The sequence below is a fragment of the Sus scrofa genome, chromosome 7 (genome assembly GCF_054392235.1).
Source record: "Sus scrofa isolate SSC_HxYL_T2T_F1_AM1 chromosome 7, Sscrofa_HxYL_maternal_Yorkshire_Landrace_v2.0, whole genome shotgun sequence".
NCBI lineage: Eukaryota > Metazoa > Chordata > Mammalia > Artiodactyla > Suidae > Sus > Sus scrofa.
Window position 1 is genome coordinate 54850710 of NC_139389.1, and position 20057 is coordinate 54870766.

General features: G+C 42.7%; 1 protein-coding gene across 6 annotated transcripts in view; it reads left to right on the forward strand.

Moving 5' to 3' along the window:
* EFHC1 (EF-hand domain containing 1) overlaps window positions 1–20057 on the forward strand; it is an 81057-nt gene that overhangs the window by 25496 nt on the left and 35504 nt on the right. For 3 of the 6 annotated variants that reach the window (XM_084968338.1, XM_001928760.7, XM_013978451.3), the window contains 3 exons: window positions 6927–7214; window positions 13227–13376; window positions 15591–15783. In XM_084968338.1, the coding sequence (XP_084824464.1) occupies window positions 7032–7214; window positions 13227–13376; window positions 15591–15783 (526 nt within the window). In that variant the 5' untranslated portion in view covers window positions 6927–7031. Of the gene's footprint in view, window positions 1–6926; window positions 7245–13197; window positions 13540–14770; window positions 15784–20057 lie in introns of all 6 variants that reach the window. The other 3 variants (XM_084968339.1, XM_084968341.1, XM_084968340.1) reach the window with 3 other exon arrangements.

The following is a 20057-nucleotide window of genomic DNA, read 5'->3' on the forward strand; positions in this document are numbered from 1 at the left end:
TCTCTAGTTCCATGTGTGTTGCTGCAGATGGCACTATTTTGTTCTATTTTATGGCTGAGTAGTATTCCATTGTGTATATATACCTTATCTTCTTCATTCCTCTGTTGATGGACACTTAGGGTATTTCCATGTCTTGGCTGTTGTGAATAGTACTGCAGTGAACATAGGGGTGCATGTATCTTTTTTTTTTTTTTTTTGGTCTTTTTAGGTCCGCTCCACAGCATATGGAAGTTCCCAGGCTAGGGGTCGACTTGGAGCTGCAGCCACTGGCCTACGCCACAGCCACAGCAATGTTAGATCCCTAACCCACGGAGTGGGGCCAGGGATCAAAGCCACATCCTCATGGATCCTAGTTACCACTGAGCCACAGCGGGAACTCTGAGATCTCACCCACTTTTATGGTTTCAACTATCATCTCAAGGTAGACAACTGCCAATGTTTATTTCCAGTCCTGGCCTTATTGAGACTCCAGGCATTTATCCTCTGCCACGAGATATCTTCACCTGGGTGAGCTGTTGGCACCTGAGGTTCTGTGTGTCTCTGGCTCAGCTCATCCCCTTTTCCCGTAGATGTGCTCTCTCTGTGTGGCTCCACTAAATCATCCAAGCTTGAGAAGTGTGACTTGAGCCACTTTTGGCTTTTCCTCCCTCACTCCCCACTCTCACTTCCGTGTCCTCCCCGACTCTTAGTTCAGACAAGCAGTATGTTAACTGTTGGGTTAGTCTCTTGTAGTATTGGTCTTGTGTGTAGTCTCTTGTGTTAGTACTTGCTTTTATGCTCAGAGTTGCGCTTTGGTTTATTCCACAAAGCGCAACTCTCATTTTGTTGTTTCTCTGGGAAAAATGCTTGAGACTCTCTTCTTCAGTACAGTAAACGTTACTCATCCCTAGTTGCTCTGACCCCACTCGAAAGTCATCTGAGACTCTTTTTCCTTCACAACACACAACCAATCTTATTAACAAGCTCTGTCATTCTGCCTTTAAAATTTATAACTAATCCATCCACATATTTCCATCTCCACTATTGCCATTAATTTAATCTTTATATAGCAGCCAGGCTTTTAAAAATAAATGTCAGATGGGAGTTCCCACTGTGGCGCAATGGAAACAAATCCATCTAGCATCCATGAGACTGCAGGTTTGGTCCCTGGCCTTGCTCAGTGGGTTAAAGATCCAGCGTTGCCGTGAGCTGTGGTATAGGTCACAGACTTGGCTCAGATCCTGTGTTGCTGTGTCTGTGGCATAGGCCAGCAGCTGCAGCTCCAATTCGACCACTAGCCTGGGAACCTCCACATGCTGTGGGTGCTGCCCTAAAAAAAGAAAAAAAAAAAAAAAGTCAGAACCTGTCACATACTGACCTAAAATACTTCCATGGCTTTCTCATTGTATATGGACTAGATCCAACTCTACAGGTTCCTCACAGCCCACATGAGATCTCGCCCCCCTGCTGTTCCTCAGCCTTTTCTTGAACCTCCCTTGTCCTTACCCACTGTGTTTCAGTCACATTGGATTTACTTTCCTTATTTCCTTGAGACTCCTGTAACACCCTCCCCCCAACCCCAGGACCATTGCACATGCTGTTCCTTCTACCTGGAATAGCTTTCCCTCTGCTCCATCTCACCTTTCTCACCCTTCAAGGTGACTCACCTGGAGCTTTTCTGGCCACCTTACTGAGGCGGTCCCTCCTGTTTTCTCTATCACTTTTCTTTGTTTCCTTCACATCAGGATGTTATAGTTTGTATTGCTGATTTGTTTAGTGTTTATGTGCCCCACCTGAGTGTATGCTTCATTAGGGTAAGGACTCGTCTGCTTTATTCTGTGATTGGAACGCAATAAATGTGAGTTGAAAAAATGGGATAAATCATTATTTAACAAATGAAATTAATATATTGTCTCTGTTCTCGTCTGCTTTATTCTGTGATTGGAACTCAATAAATGTGAGTTGAAAAAATGGGATAAATCATTATTTAACAAATGAAATTAATATATTGTCTCTGTTGCTGCTGAAAATTGGCAAGCTGAGCATGCAACACAGCTATAATAGAATAAAATAACAATAAAGGGTGGCTAGGCTTTTTATAATTGTGATATGAAAGTATTTATTCAAGCATCCTCCCTTTTAATCTTGATGTAATTGTGAATATTTCCAAGTTTACGGTGGCATTCTGAGTGCTTCCTGGGGGAATTAAGAGACTTGGATTCTAATTCCAGGTCTCCTGCCAACCAGTGTTGGGACCTTGGCCAGTCACAAGCTCTAGTGTCCTCATCTACATAATTAGTTGGAATACACGTAGGAGTCTAGCCAGCTGTGAAGTTTCGTGAAAAATACTTTTTGTTTTTTTTTTTTTCTTTTCAAGGGCGGCACGCACAGCGTATGTAAGTTCCCAGGCTAGGGGTTGAATTGGAACTGCGGCTGCCAGCCTACGCCACAGCCACAGCCACAACAAGGTGGGACCTTAGCCACATCTGCGACCTACACCGCAGCTCATGGCAACGCTGGATTCTTAACCCACTGAGCAAGGCCAGGAATTGAACATGCGTTCTCGTGGATATTAGTTGTGTTTGTTACTACTGAGCCACAATGGGAACTCTGAAAAATACGTTTTTTAACAGTGTCTAAATATTGTCTTTTCCTTCCTTTCCGCATAATATATTTCCTTCTTATTCTACCTGAGAAAGCTAAGGTTATCCTATTTGCTAAATAGTTTTCCTAGATTAACTCTTTTCTGGTCATTTCTTACTGGGAGGAGCACAGAACTCTTAATTCGCTTCTTTTTTTCTGGTCTTCTGACTTTTTAGGGCCACACCCGTGGCATATGAAGGTTCCCAGGCTAAGGGTCTGATCAGAGCTGTAGCCACCAGCCTACACACAGCCACAGCAATGCCAGATCTGAACCGCGTCTTTGACCTGCACCACAGCTCATGGCAATGCCAGATCCTTAACCCACTGCGCGAGGTCAGGGATCAAACCCACAACTTCATGGTTCTTAGTTGGATTTACTTCTACTGCGCCACTATGGGAACTCCTTAATTCGCTTCTTAATAGTAGATAAGTACCTTTTGATTAACAAATAATTAAGTACACTAGGGTTAGAATATTCCTGTCCTAAGTTTTCACATATTTGTGTGGCTCTTTGTAATATGAATTACATATTGAAAACATGCAGTTTTAGCCAGATGTATAGATGATATGCCCAGGAAGCCCAAATACTTTATTGGACAAACTGATTTCTATTAAATTATTAGAAGTGAATGTACAGAAAAAACTTTGAGGGTTTTTTAAATTTAATTTTTTTTTTCTTTTTTATGCCCACACTCTTGGCACATGGAAGTTCCTGGGCTAGAAGTCAAATTGGAGCTGCAGCATCCCACATCACAGCCACAGCAGTGTGGGATCTGAGCCATATCTGCAACCTACACTGCAGCTTGCCAAAAGACCAGATCCTCAACCCACTGAGCAAGACCAGGGATCCAACCTGCATTCTTGCAGAGGCTCTTTTGTATTAACCCACTGAGCCGCAGTGGGAAATCCTGAGGGGTTTTTTAAATGCATAAAATTTTTACCACTTACAGTTTATGTCAGACAGTGGACTCCCAAATAGCCATAGAACCTGAGAATTTTTGTCCTAGTTAATTGGACAGATTCTTCAAGAAATACGAAATAATGTCATAGATACATAATCAGTTACTTCTTTTCCCTGCACAGTCTGAATGTACTACAATGAATATAAAGCAAAAACTGAACTGTGTATTACTTAATTTTACATTATTCTTTTTTTTTTTTGCTTCAAAAGGAATGTTTTGGATTTTGCAAAATGACCATGTGGTCATAATTCACTACTGTAAATGCATAGATATCTGTACTGATCATATGGCATAATTGCAGAAGATTTTTAAAAATAACCTATTAACATTAAACAAATAGAATGTAGGATTTTTTGATTATTTGAAGCTTTGAAGTGTGTGTGTGTCTGCGTGGGTGTATCTCCTCCCTGGCTCGCATTCTGAGGCCAAGTTCCTATTCCCAAAGGTCTTTTCATCCCCACCGCCACCGTCTTAGAAGGAGATGGTGTAGGAACATGGGTGTGCCCCAGGGCTCAGTCTTTGGTCTTCTTCTTTGTCCACGTCAGACTCATGGCTTGAAATGTCCTTTACACGATGAACTGCGTCCTGAATCTTAGGTGCAGTTGCCTGCTTGACGTCTCCTCTTGAATGTTTAATGGAAATCTCAAACCAAACATGTTCAAAACTGAACCCCTAATTTTGTTTTCCCATTCCCCAGATCTGTTCCACTACAGTTTCTCCAGTATCGATTTCATAGTAGTTCCATTTTTTTTTTTTAAGTTGCTCAGGTCAGAATGTTTGAGTGGTCCTGATTTTTCTCTAATACTGCCTTCTTTCCCAGAACCCAGCCCTGCATCTCGTATTGTCCCCTGCAACATTAACTGTGCTGTCCCTTGAATTTAGTACATCTCAAATTGAGCTCACGGGCTTGCCCAATCTTCTTCCTGTGTTTGCTTTCATGAGACTCTCCACCCATCCTAGCACTGTTTTCCTCAGTGCCTGGTCCGCTTCCACCCTCCCACTTCCCCACTGTCAGTCCAATCACCCTTCCTTGTTTTTCCATCATTGGTAGTTTATTACTGCGGACCTGGACCACTGAGGGGCTTGCCATCTGAGCGTCACACCCAGCTTCTTCCTCCCGCATCCTAGCCTGCTTACTGCTTGGTTTTCTTCCTCTGCTTCCTCTGTGGGTACCATGCCTGGAACCCCCTCTTATCTTCTTCACTTAAAACTTTTCTGACCATCTTCACTCACACAGATTCTTTTTCTGGACTGGCATGGCACCTATTATCTAAGATGTAGTGAGTTGTAGCTAGAGAACTCCAGTCTGCCATTCAGTTATGTCCCAACTTTGGCTTCAGGCAAGCCACCTTACTGCCCCGAGCCTCCGTTTCCTCCTTTGTAAAATGAGGCAGGTTCCATTATCTGATAACTTCTGGCTCTTACTTCTGTTTGTAATCTGTGGTTCAAATACAGATCATTTCATATATGAATTACTGATCAGCCCTCATTTCAACTCTTTGCAGTTGCTCTAAATTGTTACTTTAAAATGATCTTTGGAGTTCCCATTGTGGCACAGTGGAAGCAAATCTGACTAGTATGCATGAGAATGGGGGTTCCATCCCTGGCCTCGCTCAGTGGGTAGGGGATCCAGTGTTGCTGTGAGCTGTGGTGTAGGTTGCAGACACAGCTTGGATTCAAGATTGCTGTGGCTGTGGTGTAGGCTGTCAGCTGCAGCTCCAAACCGACCCCTAGCCTAGGAACTTCCATACGCTGCACCCTTGGCCCTAAAAAGCAATAAATTAATAAATAATGATCTTTGTCTTTTGCTTTTACCTTATGATTTTTCTCCTTTAAACCTTTCCTTACATTCATGCATTTCATCTTGTTTGTTTGTTTTTCCTTCTGTCTTTTGTCTTTTTAGGGTTGCACCCCTGGCATATGTGGAGATTCCAAGGCTAGGGGTCTAATGGGAGCTGTAGCTGACGGCCTACACCACAGCCACAGCAACACAGGATCCGAGCCGCGTCTGCAACCTACACCACAGCTCATGGCAACGCCGGATCCTTAACCCACTGAGCAAGGGCAGGGACCGAACCCGAAACCTCATGGTTCCTAGTCGGATTCGTTAACCACTGAGCCACGACGGGAACTCCTTAAATGTTTTTTAAATGTACAATAGATGTGCCATTTCGACTTCACGCTGATGCAGATGCTTCCAGAAAACCTAGAATTTACTCTGTCTAGGTTATATGTGTCTGAGCACAATGAGGGTGGTTAACATGCCATCCGGGGTCTGTGGTGGATTGATGATTTGAGAGTCATTCATACAAAAGCTCTAAGAATGAATGTGTCATTAATGTGCCTTTACAAGGGACTCTACTTCTTACAAAATGGACTTGAGCCTTCGTTTTCATTCTGAAACCAAAGGTCAGGGTCTAGTCCAAATTTTTTGTTTTTCCCAGAAATTGTAAGAGGGATTTTTGACATTGAAGCGAAGCTAGTAGAGTTAAGATCTTTAAGGGACACATTAGTAAACAGTCTACACATAGTCTGAGTGTTTGGATCAGAGGTCAGCAAACTTTATCTGTAAAGGGCCAAATAAAAAACATTTTGGGCTTTGCAGCTATCTTAGTCTGCTTGAGGTGCCATAATAAGATATGGCCAGGTGGCTTAAACAAGGGAAATTAGTTTTCTCACGGTTCTGGAGGCTTCAAGTCCAAGACGATGGTTTCTGCTGATTTGGTTTCTGGTGAGGGCTCTCTTCCTGGCCTTCTTGCTGTGTCCTCGGGTGGCCTTTCCTTGGTGCATGTGTGCTGAGAGAGGGGAAGAGCTCTCTTCCTATTCTCATAAAGCCGCCAGTTCTGTTGGATTAGGGCTCCACCCTTAGGACTCGTTTAAGCTAAACTGCCTCCTAAAGACCTTATCTCCACAGTATAGTCACACTGAGGGTAAAGAGTTCCAACATAGGAATATGGGGGCGCGGGGGGGCAGGGGGACAACGAATGACACAATTCAGTTATGACACAATTCAGTTCATAGCAGCTGCCCAGCTATTCAAGTCTGCCCTTGTAATGGGAAAGCAGCCCTTAGCAAATGTGTGTTAATTATTCGATACGGTTTGCATATGTTTGGAAATGTTGTTAGTCTTTTGATTTTTCAACACTTAAATATGTAAAAAAAACCATTCTTAGCTTGCAGGTCCTACAGAAACAGGTGGCAGGGGTCTATTTGTCCCTCAGCAGGGACAGGTGGCAGCCTTTGATTTAGGAGATGGGAGTGATGAGTATTCAGACCTTCCTGAGTGGGGCTTGCTATTTTTTTGGATGAGAAACTCATTTCTCCCTCTCTTCTGTGTTATAGGTGCTGAAATTTGATGCCTATTTCCAAGAAGATGTTCCCGGGTCAACTGAGGAGCATTACAGGATCCGCCAAGTGAATATTTACTACTATCTAGAGGATGATAGCATGTCTGTCATAGAGCCTGTCGTGGAAAACTCTGGGATCCCTCAAGGCAAGTTAATCAAACGCCAGCGGCTACCCAAGAACGACCGGGGAGACCATTACCATTGGAAGGACCTGAACCGAGGAATAAACATCACCATTTATGGCAGAACTTTCCGCATTGTCAACTGTGACAAATTCACGCAGGTATCATTTAGTTTATGTTTTTTGGAAGTTGTGGTGTCTGAGTCACTATTCTTTTTTGGGGGGCCGGGGTGTCCCCAGCATGTGATAATTCCCAGACCAGCGATTGAACCCATGCCACAGCAGAGACCTGAGCTGCTGCAGCGAGATTGCTGGATCCTTAACCTGCTGCCCCACAAGGAAACTCCTGAGGCGTTATTCTAATCATGGAAGGGTACGTTTCACTTGTGGGGTAAGAGGAGGACGCTGATTGTCTGTTGGACTGGATTGTTGCATAGGTTAATTCGGTGCTGGTGTAGGTGCAGTTGGGTGCCATCGCTATGGGGGGACATCGTTTTCCCCCACAGTTATGTGGCTACATATCCATTCAAATTAAGTTAAACTCTCCTCACAGCTGACTCATGTGATGAAGAATCAGTTCCTATGCTGTTCAGATAGAGAGTAGGGGGAGCTAGAACCCTTGATGTGATTGAAATACGGAAGAGGGCTGGGCAGTTTAGCTGAAGTTTGGGTTTACAAAAACAGTCCTGCCTCTGTTTAGCAGATATAAGCCTAAAATTTTTTGTGTGATTTGCATTTTTTTTCTGTTAACTCATACTTGCTATATTCAAGGGAAACTTAATATCTAAAGGAATTCCCAAAATAAAACCATTTTTAAAGGAAAACATTAAATAATGGCCATACCTGCAACATATGGAAATTCCTGGGCTAGGGATTGGATCTGAGGCAACACTGGATCCTTTAACCCACTGTGCTGGGCTGGGGATGGAACCTGTGCCTCCTCAGAAACCCGAGCTACTGCAGTCGGATTCTTAACCCACTGCACTAGAGTGGGAACTCCAGAAAACACTTTTATATATTGAGAAAAATCATCTACTTCTCTATTTTGTAAATATGGATTTTTAAATTTTTTATTATTATTGTTATTATTTTTGCTTTTTAGGGCTGCACCTGCAGCATATGGAGGTTCCCAGGCTAGGGGTCAAATCGGAGCTGTAGCCACCAGCCTACGCCACAGCCACAGCAATGCAGGATCTAAGCTGCATCTGTGCACCACAGCTACGGCAACGCTGAATCCTTAACCCACTGAGCAAGGCCAGGGATCGAACCAGCAACCTTATGGTTACCAGTCAGATTTGTTTTTGCTGCACCACAACAGGAACTCATAAATATGGATTTTTTAATAACATTTAATTGTAGAGAGAGAGAGGAAGAGCAAATAGAGCACTTTCTTTACATGAAATGTAGATATTAAGATATCTATTCCAAATTTGTCTTAGTTAAAAAAAATTTTCTTTTAGTGGCAGAGATAGTTTCTGAATTATTTTTTGCCTTTAATCCCATGTGACCTAATGCCAGTGTGATTAATTTTTTAAAAAAACACGATTAAATTTTACCATGCACTGAGCTCCTATGAGTTCACTCATTGTTTTTGTTTGTTTGTTTGTTTTTTCATTTAGTAATGTGTTTACCAAGTACTTCTTTGAGTGCCTGCCATCTTCCAGGCACTGTTCTAGCTGCCAGGTATAAAGATTTGTCCTAATGGAGGTTGTTACATTCTCCATAGAATGGAAGCGACAAATAATAAGCAAACCAATGTATGTCAGATGCTGATAAGAGCTTTGAAAGAAGCTAAAGAGAGCAGAGGGGATAACACTTGGATGGGGTCCTGTATGTAAAAGCTGATCAGCCGAGGCCCCATTGATGAGACAGGACCTCAGGGCAGTGAGGAGAGGAGCCATGGCATCCAGGCTGCCGAGCAGCAGAGAAGACGGTGCAGAAGGTGGAGGTGCTGGACCATCTTTGAGATACTGTCCTCTTCAACTGCATCGTGATTTCTCATTTTTTAATGTTTTTCGGGGCCCTGTTATCCTAGGCAGTTCCGGAATTGTGCCAACAGTGAAACATTACGAAACGTATAAAGCATTATAATTGTTTTTACAGACATTTCGAACATTTGCAAGTTGGTCACTGAGCTGCTGATCTCAGTCAGCTACAGTCAGTTCTCATTATTTACAGTAGTTACTTTCAGTGCAGTCGCCACAAATGCTGAATTAGCAAACACTAAACCATTGCTCCTAGGAGGATTACAGGGTTAGGTTCCTACAAGCCCCTGGTCAATACATAACCTTGTTCTGTGTGTGTTTCTGTTTAGACACGATATTTAAAATCTATTATTTGTTCATTAAAACTGAGCTCATGGCCAATAGCACTGTTAAGTCATGCCTGAATGAAGCTTAACTGACACTTGTGTTTTTTCCTTAAGGTGCATCACAGCTGCACTTTTTTATTTCATGGTAAAATATACATAACATAAAATTCACCACTTTATAAACTTTTTTGTTGTTGTTGTCTGTTTAGGGTAGCACCCATGGCATATGGAGGTTCCCAGGCTAGGGAGTCTAGTCGGAGCTATAGCTGCCAGCCACAGCCACACAGGATCTGAGTCGCATCTAGACCTACACCACAGCTTACAGCAACACTGGATCTTTAACCCACTGAGTGAGGCCACAGATCAAATCCACATCCTTATGGATGCTAGTCAGATTCATTACTGCTGATCCACAGTGGGAACTCCTTAACCATTTGTGTGTGCGTGTATGTGTGTATTTGCCTTTTCTAAGGCCGTGCCTGCGGCATATGGAGGTTCCCAGGCTAGTGGTCGAATTGGAGCCGTAGCCGCTGGCCTACACCACAGCTACAGAAACTCGGGATCCGAGCTGCATCTGTGACCTACACCACAGCTCACAGCAACGCTGGATCATTAACCCACTGAGCAAGGCCAGGGATAGAACCCGAAGCCCCATGGTTCCTAGTCAGATTCATTAGCTACTGAGCTACGATAGGAACTCCCTCCTTAACCATTTTTAATGTACAGTTTATGGCATCTGGTACACATCACAGTCTTCTTGCGTGTAGCACACAGGGCAGCATTGTAGCACCAAAGTTGGAGGTCATTTCCAACAGCAAAATTGCACAGAAGGCACAAAAGTGAGAAAAAGTGCCTCCAAATAGACCATGAAGAGGACAGTTTTCTGTTATGAAAGCTGAAAGGAGAAGGCAGGTGTCACCTTGTTCAGCCTCAGCTGGGAAGGTGCACCCGAGGCCTCTCAGAATTTTCACTGTACCGCACATGTCTGTGAAGAACCACAGAAGCACCACAGGGTTGATTGCAAATAAGTTTTAACAAGTCAAATTTGTAGATATAGAATTTGTGAATAATGAAAATCAACTACATTTTAATGACTGATTATAAACAGGAATTGAGTATTTCAAGCCCTGATGATCAGACTGAATTGTGTTTTCAATAATTGCTGTGTTCGAAGTTGGCTCCTATAACAGTTTAAAATTTATGCACATCTTACATAATTTGATGATTTTTACTGGAGCTAGACCTATGAGTGGATAAGGAAGAGAGCTATCTTTACAGTGTGATTTGTACAAGGAACCATTTCTGTTCACCACATATCGTCACCGCCCACCCTTCTCATCCCTCCTCACGGCTCCACATAAATGGTCCCATACACAGCATGAACTGAACACATTAAAAAATAAAGCCCCAGAACTCAGAGAGCTAGAATGTATTGTCTTCATTAAAGTATTACTGCTAGTGTAGCAGATGTGAATCCTACTCAATGGATGCAGATGCATAAGAAATATTATTTTGTTTTTTTAAAAGTAACTTAAGACCAGGCCCTCCTGTTGTGGCTCAGCAGATTGAGGACCCGACATTGTCTCTGTGAGGATGCAGGTTCGATCCCTGCCCTTGGTCAGTGGGTTAAGGATCCGGCATTGCTGCAAGCTGTGGCAGAGGTCGCAGATGCAGCTCTAATTCGACCCCTGGCCCAAGGACTTCCATATGCCCCAGGTGTGGCTGTAAAAAGAAAGAAAGTAACCTAAGACCTAATTGAGCCCCAGTCCAACTGGCCTGGTGTTTCTGTTCGACCTCGGCTTTGCCAAAGATTCCAAACCTTGAGAAGAGCAAGGAAGCAGCAGCACTCCCGACCTAAAGGGCTCATCCAGCATGGTCTGTTAGTTGTCCAGGGACCCAGGGCATCTCCCTGAAGCATAGGTGCTGAGTGAGAGACTGTGCTGACTGTGGCACCTGGGCTCTCCACGCGTCCCCCCCACCCCCCACCCCGAGAGCATGGGGAGTCTTCCTCTTCTAAGACCCACCAACCGTGTCTGAGGGCATCTCCCCTCTTTCTTTCCTCTTGCCCTTCAGACAGTTGCTTCTCTCCCTTCTCTCCCCTCCTTTTGGGACACTTTAGAATAATCAAAGTTTAGGCTTTTTTTTTTTTTTTTTTTTTAAGAGCCTGGAAGAGCAGTCAATGTCAGGAAGCTTCTGCATTCCTGCCCCAAATCCCTAAGGTAAGGTAAGGGCCTGGTTATCTGTTGGAAGCAACAGAAAGAAGTAAAACACCCATTAAATACCTCAGTAATCCTGCTACACTAGTAGACCATCTCAAGGAAGAGGAGAGTTTTATTGTCATTATCTGCACCTTAATAGTTTCAATAGACTTTGGGATTGTAATATTTTAATATTGAAAGGATATCAGACACTGCCCAGTAGAACTTGAAATACTAGGATTACAAGCTAGTTACCAGCAGAGCTAATGCTAAAACTCAAATATTTTGGCACTGAGTTATATCTATTTTCTATTGAATTAAAAGCAAACCACACAATTCCCAAAAGAAGTCAGATTTTGGATTAATTTCCAGTTTGAGCATGTAAACAGATCCTAGGAACTTGTACTTCTCTGATCAACAAAAAAAGATAGTTTATTGTAGTGCTTTTAAGAATTGTCAAGTTGTGGAGTTCCCATTGTGGTGCAGCAGAGAACAATCTGACTAGTATCCATGAAGATGTGGTTTCAATCCCTGGCCTCATTCAGTAGGTTAAGGATCCAGCATTGCTGTGAGCTGTGTTGTAGGTCGTGGATGCAGCTCAGATCCTGTGTTGCTGTGGCTGCGGCGTGGGCTGGCAGCTGTAGCACCGATTTGACTCCTAGCCTGGAAACTTCCATGTGCTGCAGGTGTGGCCCTAAAAAGTGAAAAAAAAATTGTCAAGTTGTATTAAACTATATAGTGACTTTATTTTTGCTATATAGGGCCATACGTGCGGCATATGGAAATTCCCAGGCTAAGGGTTGAATCAGAGCTATAGCTACTGGCCAGTGTCACAGCCATAACAGCAAGGGATCTAAGCCGCATCTTCGACCTACACCACAGCTCATGGCAATGCCAGATCCTTAACCTGCTGAGCGAGGCCAGGAATCAAAGCTGCATCCTCATGGATACCAGTCAGGCTCATTAACGCTGAGCCGCAATGGGAACTTCCTGTAGTGACTTTAAATAAATGTCGTATTTATTCATACTTAGCAAAATAAAATTCAAGATCGCAAAAGTCAAGTTCAGATGCTTTCTTTAACTTTTTCTGGTGAGATTTGAGTGCTTGATTTATCTTTCCTATTTGGCTGAAATGTTTTTTGGCCTAAAATAACCAGTGGGTATACTTTCTTGTGTGTGTGTGTGTGTGTGTGTGTGTGTGTGTGTGTGTGTATGGGAACTACTTAATCATATACTTGTTTTAAATAAGATGGAAAGCTGAGAGTTTGATTTCAGCTTAACTTTACCATTGTGTAGCTTGCCATCATACCTAAAATGAATTACATGTTGTGCAAACTATGGTTAGTTTCCTAATGTGTATATATAAGCCATCCTAGTACTTCTTCTGTTGCTGGGCTCCTAACTAAATCTAGTTGATCTGAGTTCATATTTAAAGCCTTACCATCATGTCTTCTGGTTATACTTAAGGCAGTTATCAGTTACCTGTGCTATAGAATTGGGTCATTTGGAGGCTTAGTACCCGTAAGATAGGCTCAAGTTGCAAACTAATGGTTAACGTGGGCAGTGGCATAGAAATTCTCATTATACTTACTTTTACACTCTCACTTAATATCTACTTTGAGGAGGTTCAAGGAAGGTGATCATTATTACTTTCAAATTCTGTAGGTATTTCTGGAAAGTCAAGGGATTGAATTAAATCCACCAGAGAAGATGGCTCTTGATCCTTACACTGAACTCCGGAAGCAGCCTCTTCGTAAGTATGTGACTCCAACGGACTTTGATCAACTGAAGCAGTTTCTCACCTTTGACAAACAGGTAAGTGACCCAGGCACCCCAGAAGGTTTGTTTCCAAATGCAGTACTGCTCATTAGCAACCTATTTTGATACATGTGTATTTTGAAACATTCCATCTATAATTTTTTTTTTTTTTTTTTTTGTCTTTTGTCTTTTGTCTTTTCTAGGGCTGCACCCATGGCATGTGGAGGTTCCCAGGCTAGGGGTCTAATCAGAGCTATAGCTGCCGGCCTACGCCACAGCCACAGCAACATGGGATCCGAGCAGTGCCTGTGACCTACACCACAGTTCACAGCAATGCCGGATCCTTAACCCACTGAGCGAGGCCAGGGATAGAACCTGCAATCTCATGGTTCCCAGTCGGCTTCATTTCTGCTGCGCCACGACAGGAACTCCTCCATCTACAATGTAGCTGGTCAGATAATAGTGCTATCTTTCTGGTTTCACTTAAGGTTAGAGGTAAAGGAGTGCCTGTTACATATCAGAGATTCAAAGAAGATTATGGGGTTTTGTGAGTTCCACCAAACTTTTAAAGCAATTCCTGAGCTACATCTGCTTCCCACTTTATGTTTTCAGCCACCTACTTTTCCCAAATAGGAACTAATCTCAAAGAATCCTTTGGGAAGCCTTAAATGAATTATTGGGAAATTTCAAAGCTATTGCATATATGTAGGGTTCTAACGTTAAAAGAGTAATTTCACAGCATTCTCATTGTAGATGCTTCCTTTTTAGGTTTTATATTGATGTATGAGTACAGAGTGTGCTGGTATTTTTCCAACTGTGTTCCAGCCTTCCTGTCTTTCCTCCTCCTGGGTTGGTGTGCATAGAGCAGACTTGTCTCCTTTCTGTGCTAAAGGCAAAGAGAAAACGGAGACATCACCCTCAGTGCTTATTTGCTGCTCTTTGTCTCTCAGTAGTGGAATTCCTTTTTGTTGAGAAAATTTCACTTAGTACCAGCAAGGTCTTTTAAGGGTATTCTTTTTTTTTTTTTTTTTTTTTTTTGGTGGCTGCACCTCTGGCATATGAAAGTTCCCAGGTTAAGAGTCGAAATAGAACTGCAGCTATGGTCTTGGCAATACCAGATCCTTAACCCACTGAGTGAGGCCACGAATCAAACCCACGTCCTCACAGAGATGAGTCCTTAACCTGCTGAGCCACAATGGGAACTCCCTAGGGACATTCTTTGTACAGTCATAGGTCTGTTATTTGTATTTTAAGATTGTGTTGTTGGAGTTCCCGTTGTGGCTCAGTGGGAACAAATCTGAGTAGTATCCATGAGGATTCAGGTTTGATCCCTGGCCTCGCTTAGTGGGTTAAGGATCCAGCATTGCCGTGAGCTGTGGTGTAGGTCACAGACTCGGCTTGGATCCCACGTTGCAGTGGCTGGCAGGTAATGGCTCTGATTCGACCCCTAGCCTAGGAACTTCCATATGCTGTAGACATGGCCCTAAAAAATGAATGAATAAATAAGGATTGTTTTGGTGATACTGTTACTAGAAGGAATGATTGAAAGAACTAAAAAGAGACTGATTAATAAATGAAAATTCTTTCCATATTGTACTCAAACCATTCACATGCACCTTTATTTTATTTATTTATTTTTTTGCTATTTCTTGGGCCGCTTCCGCGGCATATGGAGATTCCCAGGCTAGGGGTCCAGTCGGAGCCGTAGCCACAAGTCTATGCCAGAGCCACAGCAATGCGGGATCTGAGCCGCGTCTGCAACCTACACCATAGCTCACGGCAACACCGGATCGTTAACCCACTGAGCAAGGGCAGGGACCGAACTCGCAACCTCATGGTTCCTAGTTGGATTCGTTAACCACTGTGCCACGACGGGAACTCCATTTTTTTTTTTAATTTTATTTATTTTTAATTTTTTTTTACATGCACCTTTATTAATATGTTTAAACCACTGAGTAAAGGACCAGCTGCTCTTTTAATTCTGCTTCTCTTTCACTTACTAATATTTTGGATCGAAATGACTCCTTTCTCAGCACAAGCTTATAAGCCTATTATTTAATACTTTCCAGCTGTTGACATCTGGTATATAATTTCAGATGTTTTTGTATCTTGGGCGAATACGTCTTTATTTTTTTAAACCATCTGAGATGACTTCACAGTCTTTCCAGCTAATCTTTTTATCATTGTCTGATACATAAATGCCAGAGGAGTTAAGTTAAACTCTCCAGCTGCAGAATTCTTACTTAAGTCATGGCTTTGGGTTCCTCAAAGGTCCTTCGATTCTATGCAATCTGGGATGATACAGACAGCATGTTTGGTGAATGTCGGACCTACATCATTCACTATTATCTGATGGACGACACAGTGGAAATTCTGGAGGTCCACGAACGGAATGACGGGAGAGACCCCTTCCCCCTCCTGATGAACCGCCAGCGCATGCCCAAGGTTTTGGTGGAGAATGCAAGTATGTTTGATCCAGTTTATCCACTGTTAATATGGACCTTTCCTGGATCTCAGAGGACTTAGTGTGGTCATTCCGTTCACACTTGGGAGGTTCTTATTCAAAAAAGGCCTTCCTCCTCTACTAGCCTCTTGTTCCAGGCTCCTCTCTGAAATCATCTGGCAGAGATGACTGATACTCAAAACAGCAGTGGGCAATATATTTAAAATGTGGAAGGGCAAGACTTCTGAGCTGAAGCAATTTCATATCAGGTTTTTAATGCATTTTATTTTATTTTTATTATTTTTTTATATTGAGGGCTACACCCGTGGCACGCAGACGTTCCCAGGCTAGGGGTTGAATCAGAGCTACAGCTGATGGCCTACCACAGCCACAACAATGTGGGATCTGAGCTGCGTCTGTGACCTACACCACAGCTCACAGCAATGCCGGATCCCCAACCCACTGAGTGAAGCCAGAGATGAAACCCACATCCTCATGGATCCTAGTTGGATTTGTTTCTACTGTGCCACAATGGGAGCTCCCTATTTTAATTTAATTTAATTTTTATTTTTTGGCCGCCCCGTAGTACATGGAATTCCTGGGCTTGGGATCAGATCTGAATTGCAGTTGTGACCTAGGTCACAGCTGTGGCAACAATGCCAGATCCTTAACCCACAGTGCTGGGTCAGGGTTGAACCTTCACTCTAGTGCTCCCAAGATGCAGCTGATCCCATTGTGCCACAGCGAGAGCTCCATATTTTTAATGCATTTTATCTTTTTTATTTTTGTTTGTTTATTTATTTATTCATTTGCTTTAAAGAGCTGCACCCTCGACATATGGAAGTTCCCAGGCTAGGGGTCGAATCAGAGCTACCACTGCCAGCCTAAGCTCAAGATCTGAGCTGCGTCCTCAACCTACACCATAGCTCACAGCAACGTCGGATCCCCAGCAGTGGATGAGGCCAGGGATCAAACCCGCATCCTCATGGACACTAGTCAGATTCATTTCTGCTGCACCACAATGGGAACTCCCTTTAATGCATTTTAAACCAAATTGTTTTCATTCAAAGGTATAGCTTACCATTTCCTTATGTGCTCTCCTGACTGCTGCTCACTGCAACCACTTCCTCATCAGGAAGTTTGTCTGTGGGATAACGTCAGATGGGAAAAGGCATGTCTGTGACTCACGGAGGTAGAGCCCCATTGTATCAACTCCTCATCTTTCTTTGCTGGTATAAAATAACTTAGTGGACTGGAGTGTGAGGATGCAAACCAAATGCAGCTAAAACATGTTATCTATCAATATTTCTCTAGAATAAATAGACTTGCTTTAGTTATTGACTTAATAGTTGAAGAATTTTCTCTTATAAAAGTGTCATCTTGGTCACATGTAATGTGCAATGCTTAGATGGCTGACAGAACCGTAAATACTTGTATCGTTTTGTTTTTTCTTTTTACTCATTTTTTGGAACTAGGAGATAAAAAATTCCAGGTATCAAGCAAGAGGTTTGTCTTAGAGGTTATAAACAAATTGGCAGTCTGAAGGCTGGACTCACCCTACCCACATGAATTGCTTGGCCTGCACAGTGTTTTTATTTTTTTAATTTTTTGATTTTTTTCTCTTTTTTTTTCTTTTGCTGCACTCACAGCATATGGAAGTTCTGGGGGTAGGGATCACAGTAGCAACCCAAGCCACTGCAGTGACAACACTGGATCCTTAACCTGCTGTACACAAAGGAACTCCCTGCACAGCATTTTTTAAAACATGCAGAGTCGTTTGGGGGCAAGGAGTTGGCAATTTCCATCACTGGGAGAGGGGATAATCAAAATGTGGGGAAGGTGTGTCTTGATAAATATGTAGTAGTTAGAAGCAATAAACAAAATGTACAAGAAGGCAAAAGGATGCATCTTAAATACATAGCGCCATGTAGAAAAAAGAAAATGAGATGTGTAATGCAATATCATTTCCATGAAGTAAAATCACAAAACAGTCATAGCACACATATAATCAAAAAACTGCACATGAGAATGGTTGTGTGTTGAGGCAGAGATGAATGAGATTGGGGGGAAAAATTGTCATTTTTAAACATTTATTATTTGGGGGGGGAGGGGCTGTATCTGCACCATATGAAAGTTCCCAGGCCAGGGATCAAATTTGAGCTGTAGCTGTGGCAACACCAGATCCTCAACCCGTTGTACCACAGCAGGAGCTCCAAAGTTTGTCGTGATTTTAAAATTAACAACATTAGCCTTAAAACAGCTCTTTTTTTTTTTTTTTTTTTTTTTGAGAAATGAGAATAATTGCTGACACAGCTTACATTCTCAAATAGCTATGCCTGGATCCCGGCCCAAGTTCAATTCAGTCAGGCTGCTGCCTGCCTTGTTCTTGGCTGCCATAGACCCCTCTAAGAGTTCTATTACCCTGGGACAAATGTACTAATTTTGGCCCTCCAGCATGCTTAAATGAGCCTGGCACCCCTGCCATCTGGAGCTAATAAGCTTTAGGGTTATGAGTAAGAGGAAGAATGGAAATACATTCAGGGCAGTGTGGAAAAAGTATCACTGAATCCCTTGGACTCTAAGGTTCCTTGTTTGTCTCTGCCTTATCAATGTGGCCCATGTTTAAACTTTGCATTATGTAATCATCCTCTTCTGTAACTTCCCAAACTTTAACAATATTTTTATCAGAGGTAGATGGGGAGGCAGCCTGGTGACATATGTAGGGTCCTTTGAAAAGGGAGGGCACATATCTTTTTTTGAAACATCCTTCATCATGCAGTAGCAGGACAGAAAAGGCTAACCTCCCATCAGCTAAGTAATTCCTTTAATTGGAGCCATGGTGTTAAAGCATCTAATTGACTCCCAGAGGCCTTTATCCCATAAAAAATTGTTACTGAATTCAGTTAAACCAGAGGTAAATACCTGCTGTGGGAACTGTGTCATGTACCACGTGCTGTGGAGGATAAGATGAGAATGTAGCTCTGAGACCTAGAATCCCTGTCCTTCAGTCCCTTCTAGCAGCTGGGAGACGTATCATATAAATACTCAAAGATCTTGGAGTTTCTGTTAGTGGCTCAGTGGTAACGAACCCGACTAGTATCCATGAGAACGTGGCTTCGATCCCTGGCCTCACTTGGTCAGTTAAAGGTTTGGCATTGCTGTGGCTGTGGTGTAGGTTGCAGGTGCGGCTGGGATTTGGCATTGCTGTGGCTGTGGTGTAGGCCAGCAGCTGCAGCTCAGATTCGACCTCTAGCCTGTGAACGGTACATGCTTCGGGTGGGGGCAGCCCTAAAAAGACAAAAAAAGCTCTTAAACAGTAACACAAGTGCCCCAGATTATCTGATTGTGGAACTGGTTATGTCATGTAGACAGAACTTAGAAGAAGAGTTGTGATCTAGAAAGACTAAAGAAGCATTTGCAGGAGAACTGGGAGAGGACTTGGATTTGGAAGGCAGAGAACAAAGGAAGAGAGGACTGTTGAGAGACGAACAAAGGCAGGGTTAGGGATTATGAGCAAGCATGGCCTGGGGGTGTGGAAGGGATGGCAGAGAGTTTGTGTTGGACAGTAACAGGGCATTATGGGAATATCTTTCAAAAATTCTCTCTGCTTTGGCCTTCTTTTAAGTAGATGAATAAAAACTTTATTTTCATGACAGATGAATTTAAAATTCAAGGATTTCTGAAAGATCTATCTTTGTTGTCGAGAATTACAGGTTACCAGTATGTGATAACCAGTATTTGGCCCACCAAAAGCCTTTGGCTCAGCAGTAAAACCCAGGGCACTAGGTTCTGAAAGTCTGTTAATTATCCTTTGCAGTGGCTTTCATACTTAATCTTGCCTTTTCCAGGGAAAATATGAACATCCACAAAAACGTCAAAATTGTGCACTTCATGTGCAGCTTATCACTGTCAATTATACCTCACTAAAGTTGGAAAAGTATAAGTCCGTGCCTGGATGTCATAGTCAAACTTTAGAACATTAAATTTTAAAAGATAAAATCAGCTCCAAAGAACAAAGTTACCCAATGCAGAATGACAGCTGACTTTTCACTAGGAACAAGAAGGCAGAGAAACCATATCTTCAGAGTGCTGAGAAAAGAATAGATTTTTTTTTTAATGGCCACACCCACAGCATATGAAAGTTTCCAAGCCAGGGACTGAATCCAAGGCACAGCTGCGACCTGAGCCACTGCTGTCAGATTCTGAACCCACTGCACCACAGCAGGAACTCCAGAAACTGTCTTTCAAGAAGAGGGTGAAATACCTTTCTAGGCAAACAAAACATTTTACTGACA